General features: G+C 27.3%; 1 protein-coding gene across 5 annotated transcripts in view; it reads left to right on the top strand.

Annotated features, from left to right (window-relative positions):
• LOC135922940 (uncharacterized) overlaps positions 1-27,289 on the top strand; it is an 83,817-nt gene extending 56,528 nt beyond the window's left edge. For 4 of the 5 annotated variants that reach the window (XM_065457480.1, XM_065457483.1, XM_065457481.1 and 1 more), the window contains exon 11: positions 26,026-27,289. In XM_065457480.1, the coding sequence (XP_065313552.1) occupies positions 26,026-26,192 (167 nt within the window). In that variant the 3' untranslated portion in view covers positions 26,193-27,289. Of the gene's footprint in view, positions 1-25,994 lie in introns of all 5 variants that reach the window. The other variant, XM_065457485.1, reaches the window with a different exon arrangement.
• Positions 27,290-27,521: the final 232 nt, after the last annotated feature.

The raw sequence follows: 27,521 nt of genomic DNA on the forward strand, positions 1-27,521 counted from the left end.
CCTAGTAAACATGTTAAATTAAAATTTCAGTGAAGATACCATAGAAAAAATGTACCATAGAAAAGTAACAATTGTCATAATCGTTATTTAGAATATTTTCGATTTTTTTTGCTCAAATGATCTGGTTTTTAGCTCACGCCCTTCTATTTAATTGGGCGGGCTAGCTAAATTATTTTAACAAGTGCTAACGGACCTTTGAAAAATTTGAACAATGGGCGGTCTAACAAACTTTTATATTTACAATTTATTAGGTAAACATTAAAAAATATATGCTTCTTAAATTTTTTTTAAATACCAAATTATCGATAACTGTGGATGTTATCGTCAGAAAAATTAGTGAGATGAAAAAAAACTTCTTGGATTTGATTTGCAAATTATAAACAGCTTGTCAGAACGGTTTTCTGCGAAAAGAGAGCTTATTTTGAATGTGTAGGCATTTTGATGAAAAAAAATAGTAAAGGTATTTCTGAAAAGGCCGTGTAAAAACTGACACAATTGGCAAATATATTGAGTATTAAATCACGTAACGAATTGTGTTCATTTGCCTGTGAATTTAAAGATTTAATAGCAGAATTAAATGAAACGGACGATGATATCGTATGTGCAGGTGAGTAGTATAATGAAAAAGTACAATAAGATAATAACTCAGAATGTGAAATGTGATAATAAATGTAACAATTGTTTAATATGCGTGTATGAAATTCTTAAAAGATACAATATGCACACACAGGGGCGGACTGACGACGCTACGGCCTCGTGGGTATTTATTATAGCGGCCTCATTTATACCCCCATTTTACCGGGTTCCTTTAAATGGCTTCTTTGATTTACATAATTTTTATTACTTCTTATTTTTTGAAAATAAGTTCAAACGATTTACATTTTTATTAAAAATTAATAGTATTTTACGATAATCATATATTATATTTTTAAAAAATGCATATATCTAAAATCATATTCATTACCTATATAAAATAATATTCATTGCACATATATATTTTATATTAGATTTACAACGATGTTGCACTTGCACTTTTATAAAATCAGGACCGATCATATTGTAAATTATATTAATAAGATTCTAATAAATAGTGAAGGTCACGGTCCGGTCTTTGGTCCGGACTGGACCTATATCCTCGGACCGGACCACGGTCCTTAAGAAAAAGATCGATCCAGACCGTAATCCTAAAAAAAACCGGTCCAGGACCGGTTTTTTTATTTGTTTAAAAAACATTTTTTTTTTAACCTAATTTAATTTGTTTTATCATTTTATTAAATAGTATTATATAAACAATAAAATTTATCCAATGGTATTGAAGAAAGTGATTTTGTGCTTGTGGAGGGCATATTAAAATTAAGAGTAGATTGTGTTTTTGAGATATTTTCACCATTAGAAGTATATATTTTATGTTTTATCAGATGTCTGCTTAAGGTACCTAATTATTTTATTAAGAATAAGGTTAAGTTATTTTGACAATGAATTATTCAGACAGTTTTTTAAGAAAAAATGAATTATATAAATAATAACCAAAATATTTTAATAATAATACTGCTTATTTTGATTAATTTATTTCTTAAAAAATTATAAACAATTATTTTGTTACTTGTTGCTGACGATACATTAAATTTGGCACTGCAGTGAACACATACTCAAATGTTTCTTGGACAAACTTATGGTTTTCATATTGTGAAATAAAAATTAACAAAATCTAAAATAACTCATCTAGAAAAATATATAAAATAAAATATACAAAATCATATTAAACTTAAATAATAATAAAAGACCGGTCCGGACCGTAAAAGATAAAAAGACCGGTTCGGACCATGGTCCTAAAAAATGAGGAAAATATATAATTTTTACGTTAATAAATCTCTCATTTACTTTGAAACTCTGCGCAAATATACATTTAGGAGGAATATCTTCTAGTTCAATATACACTAATAGTTCTCGTTCAACTGACATCATTAAAAGTGCTTCTAATTTTTCTTGGTCAATAATAGCTCTCAGCTTATTTTTATGATTTTAATTTACCAAATGCTTTCTCGCAATTAACCTGCGTTAAATGACAAAGTTAAAATGTATTCAAAATAAATTAGTGTCACTGTATGCATATTGTATCTTTTAAGAATTTCATACACGCATATTAAACACTTGTTACATTTATTATCACACTCTGAGTTATTATCATATTGTAATATTCAATCGTCTTCATTTGACTCCTCACTTATATGGACAATATCATCGTCCGTTTAATTTAATTCTGCTACCAAATCTCAGAATACACTGGAAAATGAACATAATTCGTTATGAAATTTAACACTCAAATATATATATACCAATTATGCCAGTTTTTCCAAGGCCTTTTCAGAAATGCCTTTACTATTTATTTCATCAAAATGTCTTGGATGCAAATATTGCACATTCAAGATAAGCTCTCAATTCGCAGAAAGCCGTTCCGACAAGCTTTTTATTATTTGATCAATTATAGGACGATATAGTTAGAACCTATAAAGGTCAATCGATTCTTGAAGACGTTCATCTTGGTATTTGTCACTATATATTCTCTTCGCTCGACCTATTTTATTTTGACAGAGCATTCTGTACCCTGATATCTCTGGGAGCTTTAAATATAAAAGTGTTTCATTTAAAATAAGAAGCCATTTTATTGCTTTATTTTGAATCGATGATACAGAAGATTTAGCATCTTCTTTCATTTTCCATGCCGACAAAGTACCTAATTTTTTAATTTGAAGATATGACAATGGCCCCAATTATAGCTGTACTTAGAGTCTTAAATTTATATAAATTATCAAGTTTTTGTCTCAAATTATTTATTATCTATTTATAAATTGAAGTGCCTTTATCGTTATTGAGAGCAAGCTCTCTTTACCATATATCCATCTAAGGGCTTTTTCACGTGCTCACCACCTTATCTCACCTATTTTTTGCAGCCTTCTCAACTTATTTTGGCCAGATGAATTATTCTGTTTCAATCAAGCATCCATCCTTTTATCTGATTCACCGACCTGGATTTTATTTGATTTCAATGAATTAAGAATAAGAAATGTTGGCTATATTATTTCTACAATAAATTAATGTATAAAAATATAATATAATAATATAATCAAAACTTAGCTTTCACTCTACTCGAACGGAAGCGTTTTCACTTCATTTGAAAAAAAAACAACAAATAAAGTAATGATGTGTAACTCAAGCGACGTTATTGATATATTATGCATTAAAATATAGTAAACGACATGACAATTCTCAAGGAATGTGATATTCAAATCAAAGAGATATCATTAAAAATAAATGTGAACATAATAATATTTTTTTTCTAATCGGCCTCTATTTTGATATTTCCTCTGATCGGTCTCAAAAATCGATATTTTCTCGCGGCCTCGTGGGAAAAATGCCCACCTGGTCTTATGCCAGTCCGCCCCTGTGCACACAAGTGCTTACACTAATTTATTTTTGAACATATGAATACATTTTAACTTTGTCATTTACGCAAGTTAATTGTGAGAAAACATTTATTAAATTAAAAATGATAAAAAATAGGCCAAGAACTATTATAGCCGAAGAAAAATTAGGATCGTTTTTAATGTTAATTGAATGAGAACTTTTAGTGGAGATTGAAGAAGATATTCTTGTTTATTTGCACAAAGGTTTAAAGTTAATGAGATTTATTAACGTAAAAATTATATATTATTTTAATTCTTTTATTTAAAAAATCATGTAATTCAATTAAAAAAAAATATTTAAAAAATAAATAAATAATAGGAACACTTTTGAACACAGAAAAATTGGATTCATTATTATTTTTGCATAATAACAAATAATATGAATAAATATTTTTTTTATATTATCATAAATATTTTGATCATAATTTAAATCGATTATTTTTTTTATGCTTACTAAATTATGAAATTAGTAAGGGTGTAGCGTTGAAACTGAATCATTTATTTGTTATTAGATGCTTAAAAAATTTGAAGAATGGGCATATTTAAATTTTATATGGGGGGGGGGCGAGCGTGGTTTATTTTTTTTTATATGGGCGGGGCAAGACGAAAAGTCTATAAAAATTATTTAAATTTTATTTCATATTTTTTCTCCATGATTAAATATCCCTTATAACAATAACTAAAAATTCTGCATTCTTCTATGATAAAAAAATTCAAAGGAAGACACATTTAATTTAATTTATTAATAAATAAACGTACACATAATATAAAGATATTTTTATAATATGCGGTTACCATACAAAAAATATATAGATTTAAATAATGTTAACATAGTGTCATTATAAAAGTTCAATGTCCCAGCAATCAATAGATAAACATTGCTTCAGGGTGATGGATGAAAGCAGTTACGTTTTTTAGTCATCCACCGCTTTGCTAAAAATTCTTTCACTTGCAACATTCGTAATTTGCTGAGCCAAAAAGTCTCTGGACATAAAAACAAAGTTGAATATATTGAGCTGTTTTTAAGCCATCAATCGAGTACATTGGTTGTCGGACTAGCTACTTCCTCTTTTAAATATGTATCTATTTCATCTGTTACATGATGTGGAAATTCATAAATAGCCCTTAATAATAAAGACAAATATATATACCTATGTAATCATATTTACCTTCATAGTTTTTTATATATAAGCACAGAATAAGGCATGGCTTCATTATAGGGCTCATTGTTATAATACACTGACGATCCGGACATTTTACTCTTATATTTCACGTATAACGTTTCGAAATTTTTAAAATAAACAGGATTATTTATAAATTTAGGCAAAAATTTTTCTGTCTTTGGGTCTAACAAACACGATATATAGTTTGATAGAGTATTCATGTGTTCCATTTATATCTTTAATTTTTTTAACATAACACTAGCAGCATTTTTTAATATTTCATTTTCATGATTTTCACTAACATCTTCCAGTGTTTATACAATTTCATCTATAAATAAAATTGCCGACCCAATTGTAGAATTTGTATCTGAGGATATTTCTTGGGTAATATTGTAGAATGGTTTCAAAAATATTTCAATATCTATTAAATATTTGGCCTCTTCATTATTTATAATAATTTGATTAGGAAGGCTGCCCTTCTTGCGTAAATTATTTACAACATGAATATTCTATAAATATAAAATAATTTTAAAAAAGTTGTTATTACTTTGGTAATTGTGGAAATCATTAAGAATTTGGAATTCCATCTTGTGATGACATCTAGTGGTATACGAGTCCCACCTGATAATTCCATGTATTCTTCATAAATTTGGAAGAATTATGTAATTTTTTAACAATTTATTTAATTTGTCTAATTTTTGATTCAAAGTATTCATTCCTGCGCTCACTATTATATTTAATATATGAGCCAAACATCTATGGCTATATAAACAAGATCCATATTTATCCATATAAAATTTTGTCGTAATTGACACAGATGATAGGAAATTTTTGGCATTATCGATTGTTATCGACATTATTTTATCCTGAATCCCAAATGTTTGGAGAGAGGGTAATAAATTATTTGATATTTCCTCACACGTATGTGGATGAGGTAAATCTATGAGATCAAGTAGGTGATTCACAAATTTTCAATCTATCAATGTATGAATTGTCGTTGAACAATAAGATAAGGAATTTATTCCCATCTAAATGTCCGTTGTTAAGATGATTTTGCTATTTACCTGTTTAAAGTCTTTAATAATTTTATTTCTAGATTTTTGAAATAAATCATTTACGTATCGGGCAGCCGTTTGCCTGCACATTTCTTCTCATTTTTAAATATAAATGAGAAGATATCTCTGAAATACGGAGATTCTATTTTGTTAAATGATAAGTTGCTTTTTATTACATATCTCATTATCAATTTGTTCAATTGAATATTTTCGTGTGGGACCAATTTTCTTATCCCTACTAATGAATTTGATTTTTTGTTATTATTTTCTAGATGCGAATGTGATTTAGTGATATATCTTTTTAAATTTGCTAAATATAAAAATTATAGTCATATATAAAATTTTAAAATTATGTACTTGAGGCTCTATTTACACATAATATGTATTGCAATGTATACATTTCCGACGAGATTTCGTCGGAGTCATCTTATCCTAGAAATACTCAACTTTCTAGATGTAGATATTTCCGAAATTTGTGATAAATCACTTATATTAACATCTTGAAGGCTCTATCTATATATTATTTATATAATAAAAAATATATTTTATCTTTTAAAATTGATTCTTTGTTATTATACAAAAAGGTTATATTAAATTATATTTTTTTAAAAAATTGTTAAATATGACTATCGAAATATATTACATCCGAATCTGTGTCAAACCCACGAATATTGATTCCTTCATTGTTTATGACTTCATAACTATTTTCTTCTGCATTGTAAATAATATTAACTAAGGTCTTTTGATTCTATAAAGTATTGTGCATAGTTAGTGTCTTAGTCGAAACTGAGCCAAGTTTTGGGCGTAAAAATCGACCCAAACTGACTCTGGTAGGAACCGATGCATACTTAAAAGGATCGAGATCGATAGAATTAAATATACAAGTAAGAATTTAATAAATAGATTAGAAAAATGGGTTATTCGATATGGTATTCCACATCAAATTGTAACCGACAATGGTTCACAATTTATTTTAAATGAATTTAATAAATGGTGTAAAAGCAAGAATATATAACATTTAAAAACTACACCGTATCATCCAAGAAGTAATAGTAGAAAGATGCATTCAGAATAAAAAATCGATATTTTGCAAATAGAGAACAAACGAATAATGGGGAAAAATGCTTAAATGAAGGGCTATTTACATATAGAAATTCAGAACACTCATCAACAGGGCGAATACCAGCAATACTATTTATGGAAAAAAGACTAAATACATTATTGGAGCGGATCAAGCCTTCTATTATTGAAAAATTAGAAACATCTGTATAAAACCTAACTAGTTGGATAAAGAAATACATATTTATTCTGACGAAAACGATTTAGTTTGGGTAAAAACCCAATTGAAAAAGGATGGCATAAAGGAAAGATAATAAATCAACAAGCTAAATTCTCTTACCGACTACTAACAAGGGAAGAACCAGTTGAACTCAAATCAAAATAACAGATGACAATATAAAGTTAGAAGAAGTTAAAACAGTAAAAAAAATGGAACTAAGTCAAGAATGAATTCTATCCAACGAGGGAACGAAAGCCAACAAAAATTTTAATAAACCCCATTTTTTGGGTCTGGCCTAATATTTTTTAAGAAAATTATGGCCCGGTCGGGTGGGCCTTAGAAATTTTTTTAAATATATAAATTTATCAATTTTATGATGAATTTCTTATGTAAAATAAATATTTGATTTTATTTATAGAAACTAGACGCCATATAACATATATCGTTTAATTTGAGTAATTATAAAAATTAATTTCTATTAAATAAATTCGGGCCGGGGAAAACTTTTTTAAAAATATTTTGGGCCTGGCTTGAAAAATTAGGCCCGATGCAGATCACTAATTCAAAGCTATTTGAATATTATATGTTTGTTATACTTTCCTATATTTAATATTAGTGAGGTCAATATAATAAACAAAATATTAGAAGTTTAATTACAAGTATATAGATAAGAATTTAAAATAGAGACACCAATTGTTTTGACTATAAAAGAGTCGACTTGAGTTAATCAACTAATTCTAATTAACAACACTATGTACTGTTGTTAAATGGTAGCCAGGCCAGCCCTAAAGTTAGCCAGTTTTTTAATCTAAAAAAGCCGGTTCATTTGTCACATGAGTCGACTGTAGCCCAACCCGTGCGCTATTTTTGAATAAAATATTTTTACTCTTTTTCTAAATTGGTATCATATTAAGTAACTCCTGAACCGGTTTGAGCCCGGGCCGAATTTTTAACAACACTAATTGGGTATAATAATTAAAATTATATATAATAAAAATTAAAAATTACATCATCTTCCTCTTTCTGTTGAGAATCCATTATAGTATTAGTATTTTCTAACTCCAAGTATCTAAATAAGGTTTTTGATTTTATAAAACATTGGGTTCATTAATTTAAATATAAAATTAATATAAATTACATTATCCTCCTCTTTCTCTTGAGAATCCATTATTTTACTGGCATTTGAGCTTGAGGTAGATAAAGATATATTACTCATTATAATTGTAAAATTTATTTTAAAAAAGTGATTTATTTTTGGGAAAAGAAACGGGAGAAGGATTGGTTACTTATTATTTAAAATAAATTTAAAAAAATTTTTTTTTTAATAAATATAATATTAATATTACATTGAAATAATATAAAGAACCAAAAAATCTTGCTAAATTATTGTTACAAATTAAATAACAAAGGGAGAGAGAGACGGGGTAGGCATTGGTCATTTATTTTCTAAAATAATCATTTTAAAAAATATACAAAAAAATAATGGTGCTAGCTAGACCCTAAAATATTTCAAAATTAAAATAATAAATAAAATCTCAAAATGTGGTGATATTTTATTATATGAAATTAAAAATAATATTGACAATTTAGGGGAAATGTGCCATGAATTAGTGATCTGCATCGGGCCTAATTCTTCAAGCCCGGCCCGGCCCGAAATTTTTTTAAATATAGAAATTAATTTTTATAATTACTTAAAATAAAAGACATATGTAATATAGCGTTTAGTTTCGATAAATTAAATCAAAAATTTTTATTTTCATAAAAAATTCAATATAAAATTGATAAATAATTTAGATATATTTAATAAAATTTTCAAGATCCGACCCGACCCGGCCCTACTTTGCAGATCTCTACCATGATTGACCATGAATGGCTATGTTTTTGCTTTTTTGAAAAAAAATTGTTAAGATTTAGGTTTAACCAAACAAATTTTATACTAATGTGTAACCTGATTATTAATCTTTAAAAAAAATTTGAATCAAAGCTCTATAATAGTTTATGAGATAGATGAGGTAAGAATTATATTATATATATGAAATAATATAATATGAAATAATATAATATGAAATACTTGTAAAAGACCTATGCTAATTCTACATTTTTTAGTTATATATATAAAAAATTAATTATAAACTAATTTAATTAGTATGATCTCAATTTACCATCATCTGTTTAATGATAATATTATAAATTAATATCTTAATTATCTTTTTGCTAAACATTCTTAAGCTTGTTCATCATTTGAAATTTCACCCAATACATAAGCATCAGGCCGACCCGGGGTTCAGACGGGGTCGTGTCGTGTAACGATTTAATAAACAAGTTGATAATTAAATATTTTTTTATTGTAATAATAATAATCACTGATAGAGGGCGGGTCTAAGGTCTTGGGGGGTCAGGAATAATTTATCAAAACAAAATATCGATATATGGGTAAAATATAATCTAAATATCTTTAGATTGAAAGTATTCATTTTTTATCTTGATGGGTATGACTTGGTTTTGGAGGTGGATGGGGGGGGGGGGGGGGTGAAAAATAATATTTTTTGATATGGAAAAATATTTTTTGTAATAATAATAATGATCACTCATACAGGGAGGGTATAGGTCTTGGGGGGTCAGGTATATTTTTATTAACACAAAATATCGATATGGGTAGTGTTGTTTAATTGGTTGGTTGTGTAAATCCCAAACCCAAGGTTTGGGTCTAATAAAATCACTGCGATCTACATTAGCAATATTTATATAAGAAATAAGCCAGCATTAACTCGAACCCCATAAATAATGTTTTCAAATATTTTAATAAAAAATTATTTATCAATAATATCGAACTTAAATAGGAAAATCCTGCAAGCAACTCAGCTTATGACTAAAAAATTTTTAATCGGGGCCACTTACTTAGGGCTTGGAAATAATTAAAATGAATTATTATGTAGGTTTGCTTATAGATTATTTCTATACCATCCTGATCTTAGTTCAGAATTAGATACGAACTTTCTGACCGGATTTATTTAATTTCATCAACTAGAGTATGATAATTTAATAATATATTTAATTAAAATATAATTTTTATTTTCGGGTTTTTAATAATAAAATTAAGTATCTGTAGCTAATTTTTTTAATAAAATTCCCTATTTTCTTATGTGATAAAAAAAGTAAATTATATATTTCTACATGATTTTAAAATCTAAAATAAAGATCTGATTGATATTAACGAGTGGCTTATCGTCTCTAGTTTCTATAAATATAATAAAATATTTTTATTTTACATAAAAAATTCAACATAAAATTGATTAATTTAGATCTATTTAAAAATATTTCCGTCAACATTCTCGATGGAAACAGTTATAATTATAAATATGATGATTAATTTCTATTTTTTTAGATTTCGGAAGAAAAGGAAGTTTTTCAAAAAAATTTCAAAAACACATTTGTTTTCAATTATAATTTTATTCGTATTTGTAAATATCATCATCGTCATCGCTTTTCTTATTATGTATAATATAATTATAATAACCATATTAAAACTGAAACAGAAAATAAAATATAAAAATGAAATCAGATAATTATTAATTACTAATTTATTAAATTAGTTTTTCAAACTTCAAAGATATGTATGATATAGATCGAATTTCTTTTTCGATATATCATATCGTATGTGAGTTAAAGAGGTTGTGAAATATATTAATCAAAAAACTAGTAATTGCCTCAATTATATTTGGATCTTGTTTTGTTATTTGGTTTGAAAAACGCTTTGAAAAATAATTATTTAAGATAAATTACAGGAAGTTTTTAAAAAATAACAATTAATAGTAAATTTGATTTTATTATTGCAATAAAAATTTTTATATCTGAAGGGGTTTTATTTTTGATAAAATCGTCGGTTAGGGTACCTTTTCAGGGGCAATTATTTTTGTTATTTTTTAATGTTATTTTTTTATGCGATTTTTTTTATGTAATTTTTTTATGAAAACTATTGTTTTTATGTTATTTTTTTATGATTGGTTCATTTTCTTATTGGTTAATTTTTTATTTAAGATATAATATATCTTTTTTTATTTAAGATATTTTAAAATAATTTTTTCTAAAATTTAAAATTCGTACAATTATTTAAAGGAAGTGATGGGGGCAAATAAGGGGGAAGGCTAGGGGTAAGGGGTAAAATTATTAGATTATGTACAATGCGGGTAGGTTTGGGGTTAAATTTTTGATAGATGAAACTTCGCTATTTAAAATTTATTTGGTTGATTCTTTCTATACAAACTTAATATGATTTCTTCTAAACAAACTTAATACGATTCCTTCTATACAAACTTAATATGATTCCCTCTATACAAACTTAATATGATTCCTTCTATACAAACTTAATATGATTCCTTCTATATAAACTTAATATGATTCCTTCTATACAAACTTAATATGATTCCTTCTATACAAACTTAATATGAATAATTTTTTCTAAAATTTGTATAAAGAATTTAATTTTTTTTAGTGATAACACTATAATTAAAGGAAGATTCCAAAAATAAATAAAATTTAAGCATAATCGAAATAATTTATTCATTAAATTGAAATATAATATTAAAATTTATACAATCATTAATAAATAAAAACATCAAAACTATTTAATAATCTATATTTTCGAAAATATCTATATTCAAGAAGATATTCATGAATATTATCCCGATCCTTATGTCTTTTATAATTTGCCTTTAGATCCCGCCACAGCCTCTCGACTTTTTGAGTATGGATCGATCTGTCATTTGGATCAACAAAATTTTGCGAATGGTTGATCCGATAGTGGAAATAGTTTGAACTTTCTAGCCGATTATATCTAAGATAAATATATTTACATTTATCACCACTTTTGCTTTATTGAAGAAATAAATTCACATACCCTAACCACGAGTCAGTCATTAATTCTTTAAAAAATATTAAACAAAATTATTTTTAGGCCGTTATAAAATTTTAACTGCTTCGAAAGAGTTAGATTATGATAAGAAGGCAATTTCAAGATGGTAATCTAAAGTATAATATGGTTTTTTACTTCACTTATATAGGTTTAAAAAATTTCGAGAGGTATGTGGATTCCATATAGCCTCGAATCATTCAAAGATCGGGGGGCCTGGCCACGTTATTGAAATTGATGAAACTCATGTATGGAAGCGTAAATATAACCGTGGTCGGCATTTGACTTCCGAGGCTATATGGATTATTGGTGGTATATGTCGGAAAACAAATGAGATATTTTTAAGTGCCACCACAACAAGAGATCAAGATACCACCTATCGTGTGGTTAAAGATAATGTTATGCAAGATTCCACGATAATGACTGACTCGTGGTTAGGGTATGTGAATTTATTTTTTCAATAAAGCAAAAGTGGTGATAAATGTAAATATATTTATCTTAGATATAATCGGCTAGAAAGTTCAAACTATTTCCACTATCGGATCAACCATTCGCAAAATTTTGTTGATCCAAATGACAGATCGATCCACACTCAAAAAGTCGAGAGGCTGTGGCTGGATCTAAAGGCAAATTATAAAAGTCATGGGGATCGGGATAATATTCATGAATATCTTCTTGAATATAGATATTTTCGAAATATAGATTATTAAATCGTTTTGATGTTTTTATTCATTTTATTAATGATTGTATAAATTTTAATAGCATATTTCAATTTAATGAATTAATTATTTCGATTGTTATGCTTAAATTTTATTTATTTTTGGAATCTTCCTTTAATTATAGTGTTATCACTAAAAAAAATTAAATTCTTTATACAAATTTTAGAAAAAATTATTCATATTAAGTTTGTATAGGAATCATATTAAGTTTGTATAGAAGGAATCATATTAAGTTTATATAGAAGGAATCATATTAAGTTTGTATAGAAGGAATCATATTAAGTTTGTATAGGGGGAATCATATTAAGTTTGTATAGAAGGAATCGTATTAAGTTTGTTTAGAAGAAATCATATTAAGTTTGTATATAAAGAATCAACCAAATAAATTTTAAATAGCGAAGTTTCATCTATGAAAAATTTAACCCCAAACCTACCCGCATTGTACATAATCTAATAATTTTACCCCTTAGCCTTCCCTCTTATTTGCCTCCATCACCTCCTTTAAATAATTGCACCCATCTTAAACTTTAGAAAAATTATTTTAAGATATCCTAAATAAAACAGATATATTAATTTAAAATATCTTACATAAAAAATTAACCAATAAGAAAATGAACCAATCATAAAAATAACATAAACAATATAAAAAATTACATAAAAAAAATGGCATAAAAAAATAACAAAAAATAACAGTAAAAAATAACAAAAATAATTGCCCCTGAAAAGGTACCCTAACCAAATCGTCAACATATTTTTTTAATATTAATAATTAATTAATAAACATTCATTGTTATTTTTTTGCGCATTCTGTTTATAAAAGTGTGCGATAATCTCTTAAGAATCTGTTTTTAGTAAATTTGGTGATATTGACTTGACAGTTAACATCGCCGTAAACCTAAACTGATTTCTGATAAATAAGTAAATTTTGGTATTTCTAATAAGAAATCTTCGATTTATTAATGTTAAATATTGTTTAAAATATTTATTCAAATTTCATAATATATTTGTTTATTATTTATTATTATATATATAGATTAATGTTACTTATTACTATAAAAATATTTTATATACTTTTAGAATTGCAATAGAATTGAATATAAACTATAACTGTATAACTGATCATTATAATATATTTAAATAAATGACATAAAAATTAGATATGATATCGGATCGGTAATCGGTCGATATCAATTTAATATCGGATCGGATAGGCCTCCAAAAAGTGATATCGGTACACACCTACTTAAAACCCAAATTTATTATTTATACCTTTAAAACCCGTGGTGATCCTGGAAAGTTGACATCCCTTTAAAAATTATGACATATATAATATTGGGAATATAACTTTAATATAATAAAGAAAAATTTTTATTGGTCATTTCATCAGAAATTATAAATTTACATTTCTTTTTATTATTTATACATGCATGAATGACGTTGAATTTTTATATTGGTCCACATTTAATTACAATATCAATATGTGTTAAAATAAGATTTTACTTTTTTATTTTTTTTCCGTCATGCATGGGTTACTCTTTTTGAATATTTACACTGATATTTTTATTTTACCATAAAAAATTTTGATCAAAAGAAAGTCCCCAAAAATGGTAAGAAAATGAGAATAAAAAAAAGCTTTATTAATTTAGAATGAATAAGATTTAATTTAAGAATAGAAAATGAAATTTTTTTTTACTTTTTATTTATCCAAGCCCCAGGTGTAATTCATAGGTGGGTCTGAACCCCGGGTCTGTGCTCGGGGTTCGTGCTCAGAGCTGGTTTGGTCGATTACTTAGACCCAAACCCCGGGTCTGGGTTTTACACAACCAACCAATTAACAACACTACTCTTCTCTATTAACCTCATCTACCCTTCTGCTGTGATTTAATATTGACGTGGATTCCTCCTATTTTTTATCATTGCATTTAAAATTTAATAATTGAATTTTCTTTGCTTTTGGAAAAACGGGTGAAATCATATTTTTATTCACGTCGATGTTATATTCTTCCATGTAAATGTAAGAAGTTATTTTAATCTCATTAGCTTCTCCCAACGATAGCATCCACAACAGTTATCTGTACTTTGGTATTAAAAATGTTAAAATTTTATGAAGCATATATTTATTAATGTTTTTTCCTAATAAATTTTAAATAACAAAATAAAAGTAAAAATTTTTTTAACCTGTCCGCTCGCAATTTTTAATATTATTTAGCTAGCTCGCCCAATAAGATAAACGGGTGTGGGCTAAAGGTTAGCTCGTTTCAAAAAAGTTGAAAAATAAATATTATGGCAATTGTCATTATTCTATGGTACATCTTCACTGAAATTTTAATTTAAAATGTTTACAATAAATATTTTTACCTAATTTGCTTTAAAAAAGTTCGAAAATAACGATTATGACAATTGTCACTTTTGTCTGGTACATCTTCACTGAAATTTTAATATAGCATTTTTACAATATATGTTTTTACCTATTTTCTTTGAAAAAATTCAAAAAAGTTCACAAATAACGATCATGACAATTGTCACTTTTCTATGGTACATCTTCACTGTAACTTTAATATAACATGTTACGATATATATTTTTACCTATTTGCTTTGAAAAAATTCAAAAGTTCACAAATAACGATGACAATTGTCACTTTTCTATGGTGCATCTTCATTGAAATTTTAATTTAAACATGTATCAATACTTATTTTAACATATTTTCGAATTCAAAAAACTTTGAAAATAGCGATTATGACATTTGTCACTTTTCTATGGTACATCCTAATTTAATTTTAATTTAACATGTATATTTTTGCCCATTTGATCCAAAAAAATTATTAAAAATAACGAATATGAGATTTGTGACTTTTCTATGGTTTATCTTCTCTGATATCTCAAGTAGTCGGAAGAACTAGACTAATTATCAACACTAACCCCGATACAGTGGTCAAGTTCGGTTCGGCTCAAAAATTTTATTTAGTCGACTAATAGACTAATTAAGTCGCTAAAGTTTTTAGTCGATTTTCATGACTATGACTATTAGTCGTAATCCAAAGAACTCGACTAATTAGCAACACTAGTCAAAATTTATAGCTTAACTAGTAGCCACGCAAGTTCAATATATATCATCTTGGGGTAAAGTTGTTATGGGTAAAACGGTTAAAATGTTCTATCTGATTTAAGCTTTATAGATCATTTTTAAATATTAACGTCTACACCATATAAAAAGATATTTTTGAAAAAACAATAATAAATAGTTTCTGTGTTATTTGGAATAAAATTTTATGAATAGTGGCAAAGTGAGAATTATTGAAATGTCCGATGTGCATAAAATAGGCAAATTCAAAATGTGCTCTTTTTGATATAATTTTTTACATGATTAATTATACTTAGTTTTTAAGTGTATTCTGGATACCCATAGTTGATATTGAATTGTATTAAACGATAGAATAAGTATAACAAAATACTATTTAAATTATTTAAAATTTCTTTATTTCTTATAATAATCTTTTCCTTTAAAACTTCAATTTTTTTTAATTTAATTAATCTTTACAAAATAAAAACTAAAATTATATATTATTTCTTCTTTTTTTATAAATTTAACAAAAATTTTTCAATGAATTAATTTTACAAAAATATATATTTTCAAAAAAATATATTATTATAATAATTATTATTATTTTTTTACATTAAATAATAATAATTTTTTTCCTCCAATCAGATGTCTACAATCCATCTGATTGACATTTGAGGCTTATATATATACATTTTTTTAACATACTAAGACATGTCACCCCTTTATGGGTCAACGACATTCTTCACCATTAAATATAATATTTAATATATATTTTGAAAAATATTATATTATTAATTATGTTGTTATAATAAGAGAATTTTCTTCTTTAGAATGTATTCATAAGGAAAAATACGGATATCCAGTTGTCCCTTTTTACTCCATATTTATATACTCTTGAGCTTGATTACTAGTTGTACCGATAATCATCATGCGATTGCAGGCTTGACTCGAATAACGATAGTCAGCATTTAATCGTTGGCTTGATCTGAATAACGCTGGCCCTCCATAACATCAATTGAAACGACCGAAAATTTTTCCCGAATTGTCTTCTCACTTTTGTGAATCCCATTGGTTCAATCACAAGGTCAAAGTTTATAGTCTTAGTTCAACCATAAGGTCAAAGTTTATAGTCTCTTTATTGTCTAACACAATTTGAATCTTTTTTCTTTATACCATAGCAACATCAAAGTAAACCGTCCGTGAAAACAAAAAAAACATAATTTTCTTTTTCCACTGACCATCCATCACAAAAATTTACATTTTTTATTAACTTTTTCCTTACTTTCCTTGAAAAAAAAAACAACTGCTCGGTATATAACATAATCATAAACGATTCCCTCGTTATACCATTTAATTACTTATATTATACTCCTATCACTCTACAATGAGGAGACTCGAGTATATAAAATAATCAATAAATTAATAAAATACTTTCCTCCGATGGACTTTAATACCATGTAACCGAAAGCATAAATTACCAAAACACCCCCAGTTGTTCAGTATTCAACTAATTCATTAAGTTATATAATTTTGTTTTGTAATCCACTAATTTTATCAATTACGTGATTATTTAAATAACCAAAGTAATCTCTTCCTTCAAGGGAAAACAAAAAAAAATTGTCTTTGCCCTTCAATACCCCGAGACTCAATTATAATCCCGTATAATTATAGGATGTTGAGTTCTCCCTCCGAAATATAAAAATCCCTTCATTTTCCAGGCTTTTCAAAGTTTCAATTAAGCATCCTCTAATGGATTCCATTAACACTTAATCCCAAAGAAGCCTACCCCTATCTTTATGATAGTATCTTACTCCCAATACTACGCAAGTATCGTTATCAGAGTATCCCAAAAGAATCAATATTTTCATTATTCACATTTAACATATTATGCTATATTACTATAATAAATTTCATTATTCATCTTTAACACATTATGTTATATGATTCCAATAATCTAAGATTCTGGAAAAATAATCAGATAATATTAATATTTGAGCATTTTCATATTATCTTTATCCTTTATTACTTTCTCTTAACCTTACGTGATCATTATGTCTGATTACCGTAATTCCATTTATTAGCAAAATTTCATTTAATTTGGAACCAAGGTTTTCTACTATACGACCTTTTTCCCATTTCTTCCATTTGTTATCAAACAAACGGGTCCATATAATTCTTCCCACAGGATATTTTATTACAATCTTATCAACCGAAGGTACACCAGTTCCATCTTTGGATTTTAAGAAATCCAACGGCATTCTGGTCCTTCTTCCCAAAAATAACTCTACCGGAGTAATTCCCTCTCGGTTTCTGGAATTATTATAATATAAATGGGCCATCCAAACATCATTACTTTCTTGTTTGGCCTTTTTAATCCAATTTTTCACGATAGCTACCATTCTCTCCGCCTGTCCATTGGAACTGGGATGATATGGTGGAGCTAATACGTGTTTAATTTCCATCGCATTACAAAAATCTTTGAAACTTTCACTTACAAAGGCCGGACCTCCATCAGACACTATTGTCTTTGGAATCCCAAATCTAGCCCATAACCTTTGTAACAATTTGATAACAATTCTAGTGGTTAATCCATGAACCTCTTCATATTCAATCCACTTAGAATATGCATCAACAACTAAAAAATACGACTTCTTGTTTAAGTCAAAGAAATCCACGTGAACACGCTCCCACGGCCTTTCAGGTCTCCGCCAATAACTGCCTATTTCCTTCCGGGGCATAACGGCACACGAATTACATGGAATACAACTCCTTGTAATCTTTTCAATATCATCGCTCATTCCAGGCCACCATACATACTCACGAGCCCAAGATTTCATTTTATCCCGACCCTGATGTCCTGCATGCAACAATCGTACAATTTTACTCCGTAATTTCAACGGAATCACGGCTCTATTACCCCGCATCAAACAATCATCCACTACGGACAATTCCTTTTCAATTTTTTTATAAACTTTACTATTATTTTTCCACGGTTCTTGTCCCGTCAAAAATAATTTTACTCGACCCAATTCCTTATCCCCTAAGGTATTGCTTTTAAGATCCTCCCAATTCGTAGGACCACCCTTTAACATATGTGATAAAGAACAAATTAATACCCTGTCTTCATTCACCATTATACTTTTGTTACCGTCAAGATCCCCTTCACTGGATCCTAACCTAGATAAAATATCAGGCAAACAATTTTCCTTGCCCCTGCGATATCTGATTTCACATTAAAACTTCCCACCAGTAACAACCAACGTTGCAACCGGGGAGACAGCATTAACTCTTTATTATCTTTTTTAAATAAATGAATTAACGGCTTATGATCCGTGTAAATTATAAATCTTTTACCGATCAAATATTCACGACATTTGGTTAATCCAAAGATAACCGCTAGGGCTTCTTGTTCAATAACCGAATATCTAGTTTCCACTTCCCTGAAAACTCTCGAAAAAAATATGATGGGTCTTTCCACACCATCCATTAAATGTAACAATGCACCTCCAACCCCCTTGTTGGATGCATCAACTGCCAATATGATCTCTAAATCATTATTAAAACATACCAAAATCGGTTCCTCACCAATTTTTCCTTTTAAAATATCAAAAGCATTTTTCTGTTCAATTTTCCACACAAAATGAACACCTTTCTTTAATAAACCATACAATGGAGATGCCAATTTTGCAATATCTTCCACACGATGATAATAATTTACCATCCCCAAAAATGATTGCAACTCCGCATTGGTTGGCGGATTCATATTCGTTATATTTTTTAAATTTTTTTCCAGAGGTTTCACCTCCATTCCATTTATGCGATGTCCTAAGTAGATAACTTCCGTTACCCCAAGAACACTCTTTTCCTTGCTGGCCCTCAGACCCTTATCACGAATCCGCTTGAAAACCTCTTCCAAACGTTGATTATGTTGCTCTGGTGTTATACCAGTCACCAACACATCATCCATATAATAATAAACTCCTTCTAGGCCCTGGAAAACTGATGCCATAGTGCGCTGAAATATCGGCGCTGACACACTTAATCCAAACGGTAGCCTACAAAAGGCAAATAATCCTTTCGGAGTCGTTATTGTAAATAATTTATGAATTTCTTCTTTCAAAGGCAATTGCAAATAAGCCGAAGAAAAATCAACCTTGGAAAAATACTTGGCACCTTTTAAACTGGCCAAAATTTCCTCAATCCTAGGCAATGGATATTTTACCTCCACTACCCATCAATTTAACGTTACACGGAAATCAGCACATAGCCTTAACTTTCCATTCGATTTTCTAACAGGTACCAATGGTGTGGCCCACTCACTATATTCCACAGGAATAATGATGCCATCTCTAACCAATTGATCCAATTCTTCATCGATTTCCCTTTTCCACTCAAAAGGAACTCTTCGACAAGCCAAAAAGATGGGTGAAAAACCCTCTTTAAGTTTAACGTCTACTTGATAATCATTTAAACGTCCTAATTTTTCTTCAAAAATTATACTATATTTTCTAACCAAAACAGGTATAGCCAGATCGATCTTTTTTAATCCATCGATTTCAATTTCCATAAATTGATCCCTATCAATTTTACCATTTATTTCTGTATGATCAGAACTGATCCCTACCCTTTCAGGAGTTTCAATAAAATTATTATTACCGACAATCCTATTTTCATCGTTCAATAATTTAGATATCCCTTCTTTCTGAAGTTCATCTCGGATATTATCCGCCATTAAATCTCCTTTATCACTAGCTAATCCGCTATCAATAATAAATAAATTCCAATAATTATTATAGGGTCCAATTGTGGTAATCCAATCCCACCCCATAATAGTTTCCACTGCTTTTCTTACTATCCATAAATCTAAACTTATGATAGTATCATTAAAAACCACATACCATTGAGTTTTACCCAAAACCTCAATTTCAGAACCATCGAACTGTTTTAAACACATATTTTCTTTAATAATCACGCCATTAGGCCAATATTTATAAAAATTTTCACAAGACATTATCGAAATGCTCGCACCAGTGTCAAATAGCATATCAATATACCTGCAGTCAATTCTCAAGTTAACTCTAGGACATTGACTCAGTCTATTTATTCCATCAGTCCTTAAAATTTCACAAGTTTTAAGGGGCTGATCGCTATATATTCCCTCTGAAATATGCATTTCATTAAAATTTAAATTTCCTCCTAAATTCAACTCAGAATTTCGAGGCTTTTTACTAATATTACTCTATTTTTTCATAATATCCCGAGGATATTACTCCCATTTAAAATTATCAACATTTTTTCTATTTGTATATTTCACAATGCTCCCAAGAAATCTTTCCCATTTAAAAGCATTATTTTTCATTATATTCACATTAAAACTATAATCCGTTTTAACTTTATCTTCATGATAACAAACATTTTCATTAAAACCATTAAAATTATGAGAATCCCATCTCTTTTTATTATAATATACTTTCTTAAAATTTTTATTTCCCTGTATTCCAATTGCTATATGATTACATTTGCTATCATATAGTCAGTGTAAAGCACAATTTATAGCTATATGTCCCGTCTCTTTACATTTAAAACATAAACGAGACCCATCCAAATCCGATTTCAACGAATCAACTTTATTTACATGTAGGCCTGAAATCTTCCTTACGTTGGAATTTTCTCCATTAGATTTTTGCAATGGAAAACCCATTCTAAAATTCTGTTCCTTTACAATACAGGTTTTGGCATAATGACCCTTGTAACCGCACCGATTACAAATTATGTCAGCAATCATTTTTGGAAAACTCTTTCCATTCGAAATAATTCTATCACCGAATTGTTTCTTATCCCCTTGATTATTCATACTAATCAACCTGGATACATCACTATAAATATCTTTAATAGATTCTTTTATATCTTTTAATTCCTGGAGGATAACCACTGATCTCTCCATAAATTCCAAACGATCATCAATATTATCTTTCATCGTTTCAACCATTCCTGGTTTGCCGTTCTTGATTTCATTTAAAATTTCATTTAAACTACTTTCCAAGTCCGAAATTCTTTTAAAACAATTAACAGACACCAGAGTGTCCTTTTTCCAATCACCATATACCTTGGTCGCAACCAAAGTACATTTTCCACATAAAAATTTCAAAAGTATATATATTGAATATAGAATTATTATTAATCCTAATGTAACTAAGTGATGACCTATATCCAATTCATTAAGGTTCTGATACAAGATTTTATAACCCATATCCTTAAAGATGGCAATTTTATTAATAAAAGTAGGCTCAGAATACTTATCGAAATACACAACCATCGCATATTACAAATTTCTACTTTAAAATTACGTTATTACAAAAAGAAAAAATATTTTTCCAAACTACTTTGTTAATTAAAATTCACAAAAAAAAATTTAAACCACAAAAACGTTATTATTGCGTTGTGTCCTAAGGTAACCTATAATATGTAAAATAAAAAAAAGTTTTATTTTTTTACCTTAAAATAATGAATACCCTTGAATTTCCAGGTTCGAATCCTGGTCACGGCACCACTTTTTAAGTGTATTCTGGATACCCATAGTTGATATTGAATTGTATTAAACGATAGAATAAGTATAACAAAATACTATTTAAACTATTCAAAATTTCTTTATTTCTTATAATAATCTTTTCCTTTAAAACTTTGACAATTTTTTTTAATTCAATTAATCTTTACAAAATAAAAACTAAAATTATATAATTATTATTTCTTCTTTTTTTATAAATTTAACAAAAATTTTTCAATGAATTAATTTTACAAAAATATATATTTTCAAAAAAATATATTATTATAATAATTATTATTATTTTTTTACATTAAATAATAATAATTTTTTTCCTCCAATCAGATGTCTACAATCCATCTGATTGACATTTGAGGCTTATATATATACATTTTTTTAACATACTAAGACACTTAGAAGTGATGATTAGATGTCAACATTGCAATATTTTGTTCAATTAAACAATATAGTAATGATCAATTTTATTTTAACTACTTTTCCCTGATGCTTAGCCACTTTATCTTGCGTATGGGGTAAAATTGCGAAAATGACGCATTTCACTTAATTAATCACAGTTTTTAAAGTATGGTAGTTAGAGTGCTATACCTTTTTTATTTTATAGAATAGAATATAGGCTACATATAAATCTATAATTTCTCTGTTTTGCTTATGTTTAAAAATTTTATAGCAAAAATGCAAAATACCAATTGATTTGAAAGATGTTTAGTATTTATTTAAATATATCTTTATTATTAGCTATCAAGTATATAATATGAAAATTAATATATCAAATATGAAAAAGTTAGATAAAATATCAAAAATGTTATGGAATTGCAGTTTTTATTGAAAATAATCTTTATATCTATATATTTAATTAAAACTTACATGAGATTATACAATAAGAGTCTTTTTAATATACAACTATCTCTTTTATTATAAGTTATCAATAATATTTTATAAAAATTACATATCTTATATATAAAAATTAACAAATATATCAAAAATTCAATCCAATATGGAATTGCAGTTTATTATTGCACATTGTGTCATGGGCAAATCTAAAAAATTGAAAATAATTTATAAATGTTTATATCCAAATAATAAATAAAACTTACATGTTATTGTGCAGCGAGCCCTTCTAACCTAAGGTCGACCTCTGCGTCGTTTTTGCCTTATTGGAATATCCTTGGCTGCTGGAGGAGGTTTACAATAGTTTCATCTTATAGCCAAACCAACAACATGTTTAAATAATTTAAAAAAGATGGGGTAATTACAAATTCCTATTACCTTTGTTGAGAGGTAGTCTTACAAACCAAATGCATTATATTATATTTATATTGATTAAAAGAACTTCATGCTATATTTTTCACAAAATTTATTTCATCCTGATTTATTACTTGCAATTTATCAGCAGGTATATAGTACTCAATATAATCATTCATTTCAATTGATGGAATATTTTTTTTATAATTTTGCCCAGTTTTAACCTATGTCTATATTTCTAAAATAATTGTTGGATATGTCGTAAACACTTTTTGAGAAGTAGTATAGGCACCATTTTTCAACCATCTCCATAGCAACAATTTTAAAACGGGAGGTAAGCGTTCTCAAGAGTATTTTCATCTTTAATTACTCGATCGCTTGCTTCTAGTGTATTGTTGGTGCTGGGTTTAAATTTTTCCAAAATTTTAATATACCTACCATATGTTTTTTCTACTGCCCATTTTGATTTATTTTACTGTCCATTACTTTATAAAATAAACTGCCACAATAATTTGTTCTCTATAATGTTCAAAAATTTTATTATATAATATTATATTAATCATATAGTAAAACACTTAAAATTATTTTAAATTTGATTTTAAAATCTTAAAATAGCATAATAATACTAAATAATGAGCATTAATCTATGTGAAGCAAATTGGAATTAAAGAAAGAAAAACGAATATTTATAAATGAACCATTATAAATATTTTTTTTTGATAAATATTAGTGATTTATTAATTTAATATACGAAATTAATAATATAATTAAAAACATTTTTTATAAAAGGAAAGGAGTTAAAAATAATCATCCTCCTCTGGTGGCCATGAATCTTCAAATACTTTAAAATTATTACGTAAAATTTCAAAGCTGATTTTTTGTTTGATCAAAAGGGCCCTCGAGATTGTTGTTTTAGGACTCTTTTGGCCAATTAGTTTGATTAGGGATTTCGCCTCTTTCCCACAATTTGTTGATGCTACGACGGGTATAAATATATTGTTATCGGCTAGATGTGAATATTTTGGGGATTTCTTTTTCCCCGCTATACCTAATGGACGTATTTATTATTAGATTGGGCAAAAATGTCTTAACGTATGCCCATTAGGACGCGAGTTATTAATAACGGAAGTATCTCATGGTGTGAGATATGAAGGAACATCGGCCTTGAATAATGAATCTGGATTATTTTATTAATTTTTTCATACCTTATATATTTTTATCTGTTTACGACAATGGAGTGGATGTCTAGTTTTAGAATCAACCATTACCCTACATCCTTTACAGTTGTAAGGTAGAGATATGTCTAAACCTAGCTTGATAGTTAATGCATATCAATTCCTTATTTTTCAGAAGATATTTATAGGTTAGTATACTGCTGTGTGTCATCAACATAACATATCATGACACGACAGCACAATACCAATCCTTTTGTAAATGGATAAATTGCGTTAAAGGATTTGTTAGTAGACCAGTTTGACAAAGCATTGTTTATAGTGGTTTAATTAATTTAAGAATGAGATTTTTGTTTTTTAATAAAAAGGAAATAGAAGAAATTATTGAAAGGGGTAGTAAGCCAAGTCCGCCAGATTTTGTTGGAAGGGTAGTTTGTAGCCAGCTATTTTCAAATTTTAGGCTGATTATTCTCCAGTATCGATTTAAATTTTTTCATATTTAATTTTTTTTCAATTAAATAAAATGCCTAATGGGAAGGTACATGCTTGACAATATTTTCTTTTGAACATAGACTAATTAAATTGTTTTCTAAAAATGTTTGGATGCCTCTAGATCCTCCTATTGGTAACCCGAGAACGAAGATTTTATCCTTAATTACACCGTTATAATAATTAAAAATTTTATATTCTTTTGCGGGAACCTTCCCGAAATTACCGTTCTGTTTGTGTTCCAAAATTTTTCACAAGTTTCGTTCCTGAAACGAGCCAAGAACGTTCTGTTCCATATCCCTGGTTAATATTTAATAAACCAAAAAAAACCCTAAAAACACAAACTAAACAAAATCTACCTAAACAAATCCTCGAAACTAAACCCAACCCTTCTAAAAAACAAACTATCAAATATTATACGAAATTACCAATCAGAAAACCAAGAAAAACTAAATGACAATCCAAAATTTAAATAACTCAAAAGTCAATAATAATAAATCTTTGTTTAAGATAATATCAATAATTTTTTATATTTTTAAAATTAATTCCAAAAAAAATAATTATAATAAATATAATATCAAATCTATATTATATAACTACAATATTACATAAAAAACAAATACCACGTGATTATGAGTGACGTGTTATAATATACACTATATATATTTATAACTACAATTATATCTAATTTTTATACCCAATCAACCTTATTTTAATTGGTTGATTGGCATTTCGCGTAAAAAAAAAATATAAATGTAAACGTATTTACAAATACGACAGTAATCAAAAGCTATTTCAATATTTATCCATAATCAGTTGTTTAAGATAAGACCCATTAATTATTTATATTTATAATTTAAAATTATCTAATCAAAAAGCTAACCTCCCCCCTGCACTATAAATTATTAGGTTATACCTTCGCTATGAAATTGTCCGAATGTCGATCCAGGGCCGCCAATAATCTAGCTACAAGTGTTCATATGAGTTTCAAAATTTTCGAGAGCCAGATGGGGATCAACATGTCCCAGTACGAGACCATCATGGCTAATCAGCGCAAGTCAAAAAAGTTTGTGTGATTGTATGGATCATTCATAAATAATTTCTATTAGAAGTATTTAGAAACAAACTACTCAAATTAATATTTTAACCCTACGCGCTATATATTTGTTATGTTTACTGGGGTATTACGATTAATTCAATATGATTTACACAAAATATCTATATTTTTTTTAAATTATTAATATGCCAAAATCAAAACACTAAATTTTTTCAACAAAGGAAACGATTAACTGATCTCTCTTCAACTCAGTACTGAATGAATTATTTTTCTTTTTTGTTCCGCCCTTACTATCGCTTTTTATAACATTTAATGATACGAGCATCATATTATATAGTATACTGTGGAAAATGTATTAAGTTTTCATAGTATTTTTAGTCCATTTCTATGTTGATAGAGTGTCCTTATAAGGTTAGTTAAATCTACAAAAGCTAAAAAGCGGTATGTTAAGTGCAAAGAAAACCAATTGAGTTCAAGAGCTTTGCTAAATATGGTAAACAATAGCCGACATTTTCATCAAAATAAATAATTACGCTTTCATTTGTTTTAAATTTTGAACAGGTTATTACCAATTTGTAAAACTTTCATTCAGTTTTTTTTTAAAACTTTTTTTAGGGTTAATTTTTTTTTCTTGTTCAACGCGTTTATTCCTTTGGATTTTTGCTCAAAACAAGAAAAATATAATCAGCTGACTTGTATATACCCCTATTGGGTATTCTCTATTCCTCGTATAGCAATTTATTTTTTTATTTTTAAAGAATTTTCTTGGTTTTTTGCACAATACAATGTTATATTTGTAAATCGGTGCTAAGTTGTAAAAACGATTTTTATCGGAGCCTGACATTTTAATTATAACTAGTTCACTCTTACCCGGTATAGGTCTACACTTATTATACATTTATCCAAATATTATTTTAGAAAATTAAGATTTATTTATATATATATAATAATATTAAAAATATTTTTTATTGTCTTTCGTTTATAAAAAAATTTTGTTATACCACATTCCAATTAATTTAAAACATATTCGTCTTGTTAGATATGTTTTTTTTGTAACTCAATGCAGATTTAATATTTTTTTTAAAAATAAATTTATGATAAAGATACTTTTGAAATATTATTGAAATTTTACGCAAAAAAAACAAGAAAATTTACTTCTTACAAATTGTCATGACTACTACCTTACACTTTTTATTGTCACAAAATTGTAATTTTATCTATGCAAAATTCTCTTTGATGAAACAATCTTAAAATAAATTATTTGATTTTATTGTTACTTGTTTGTAAAAAAATTTAAATAAAATAATTTAAAAATTGTTAATATGTTTTTGTAATATGATAGTGTTAT

Source organism: Gordionus sp. m RMFG-2023, chromosome 1 (assembly GCF_954871325.1).
Source record: "Gordionus sp. m RMFG-2023 chromosome 1, tfGorSpeb1-WG-v2, whole genome shotgun sequence".
Lineage (NCBI taxonomy): Eukaryota > Metazoa > Nematomorpha > Gordioida > Chordodea > Parachordodidae > Gordionus > Gordionus sp. m RMFG-2023.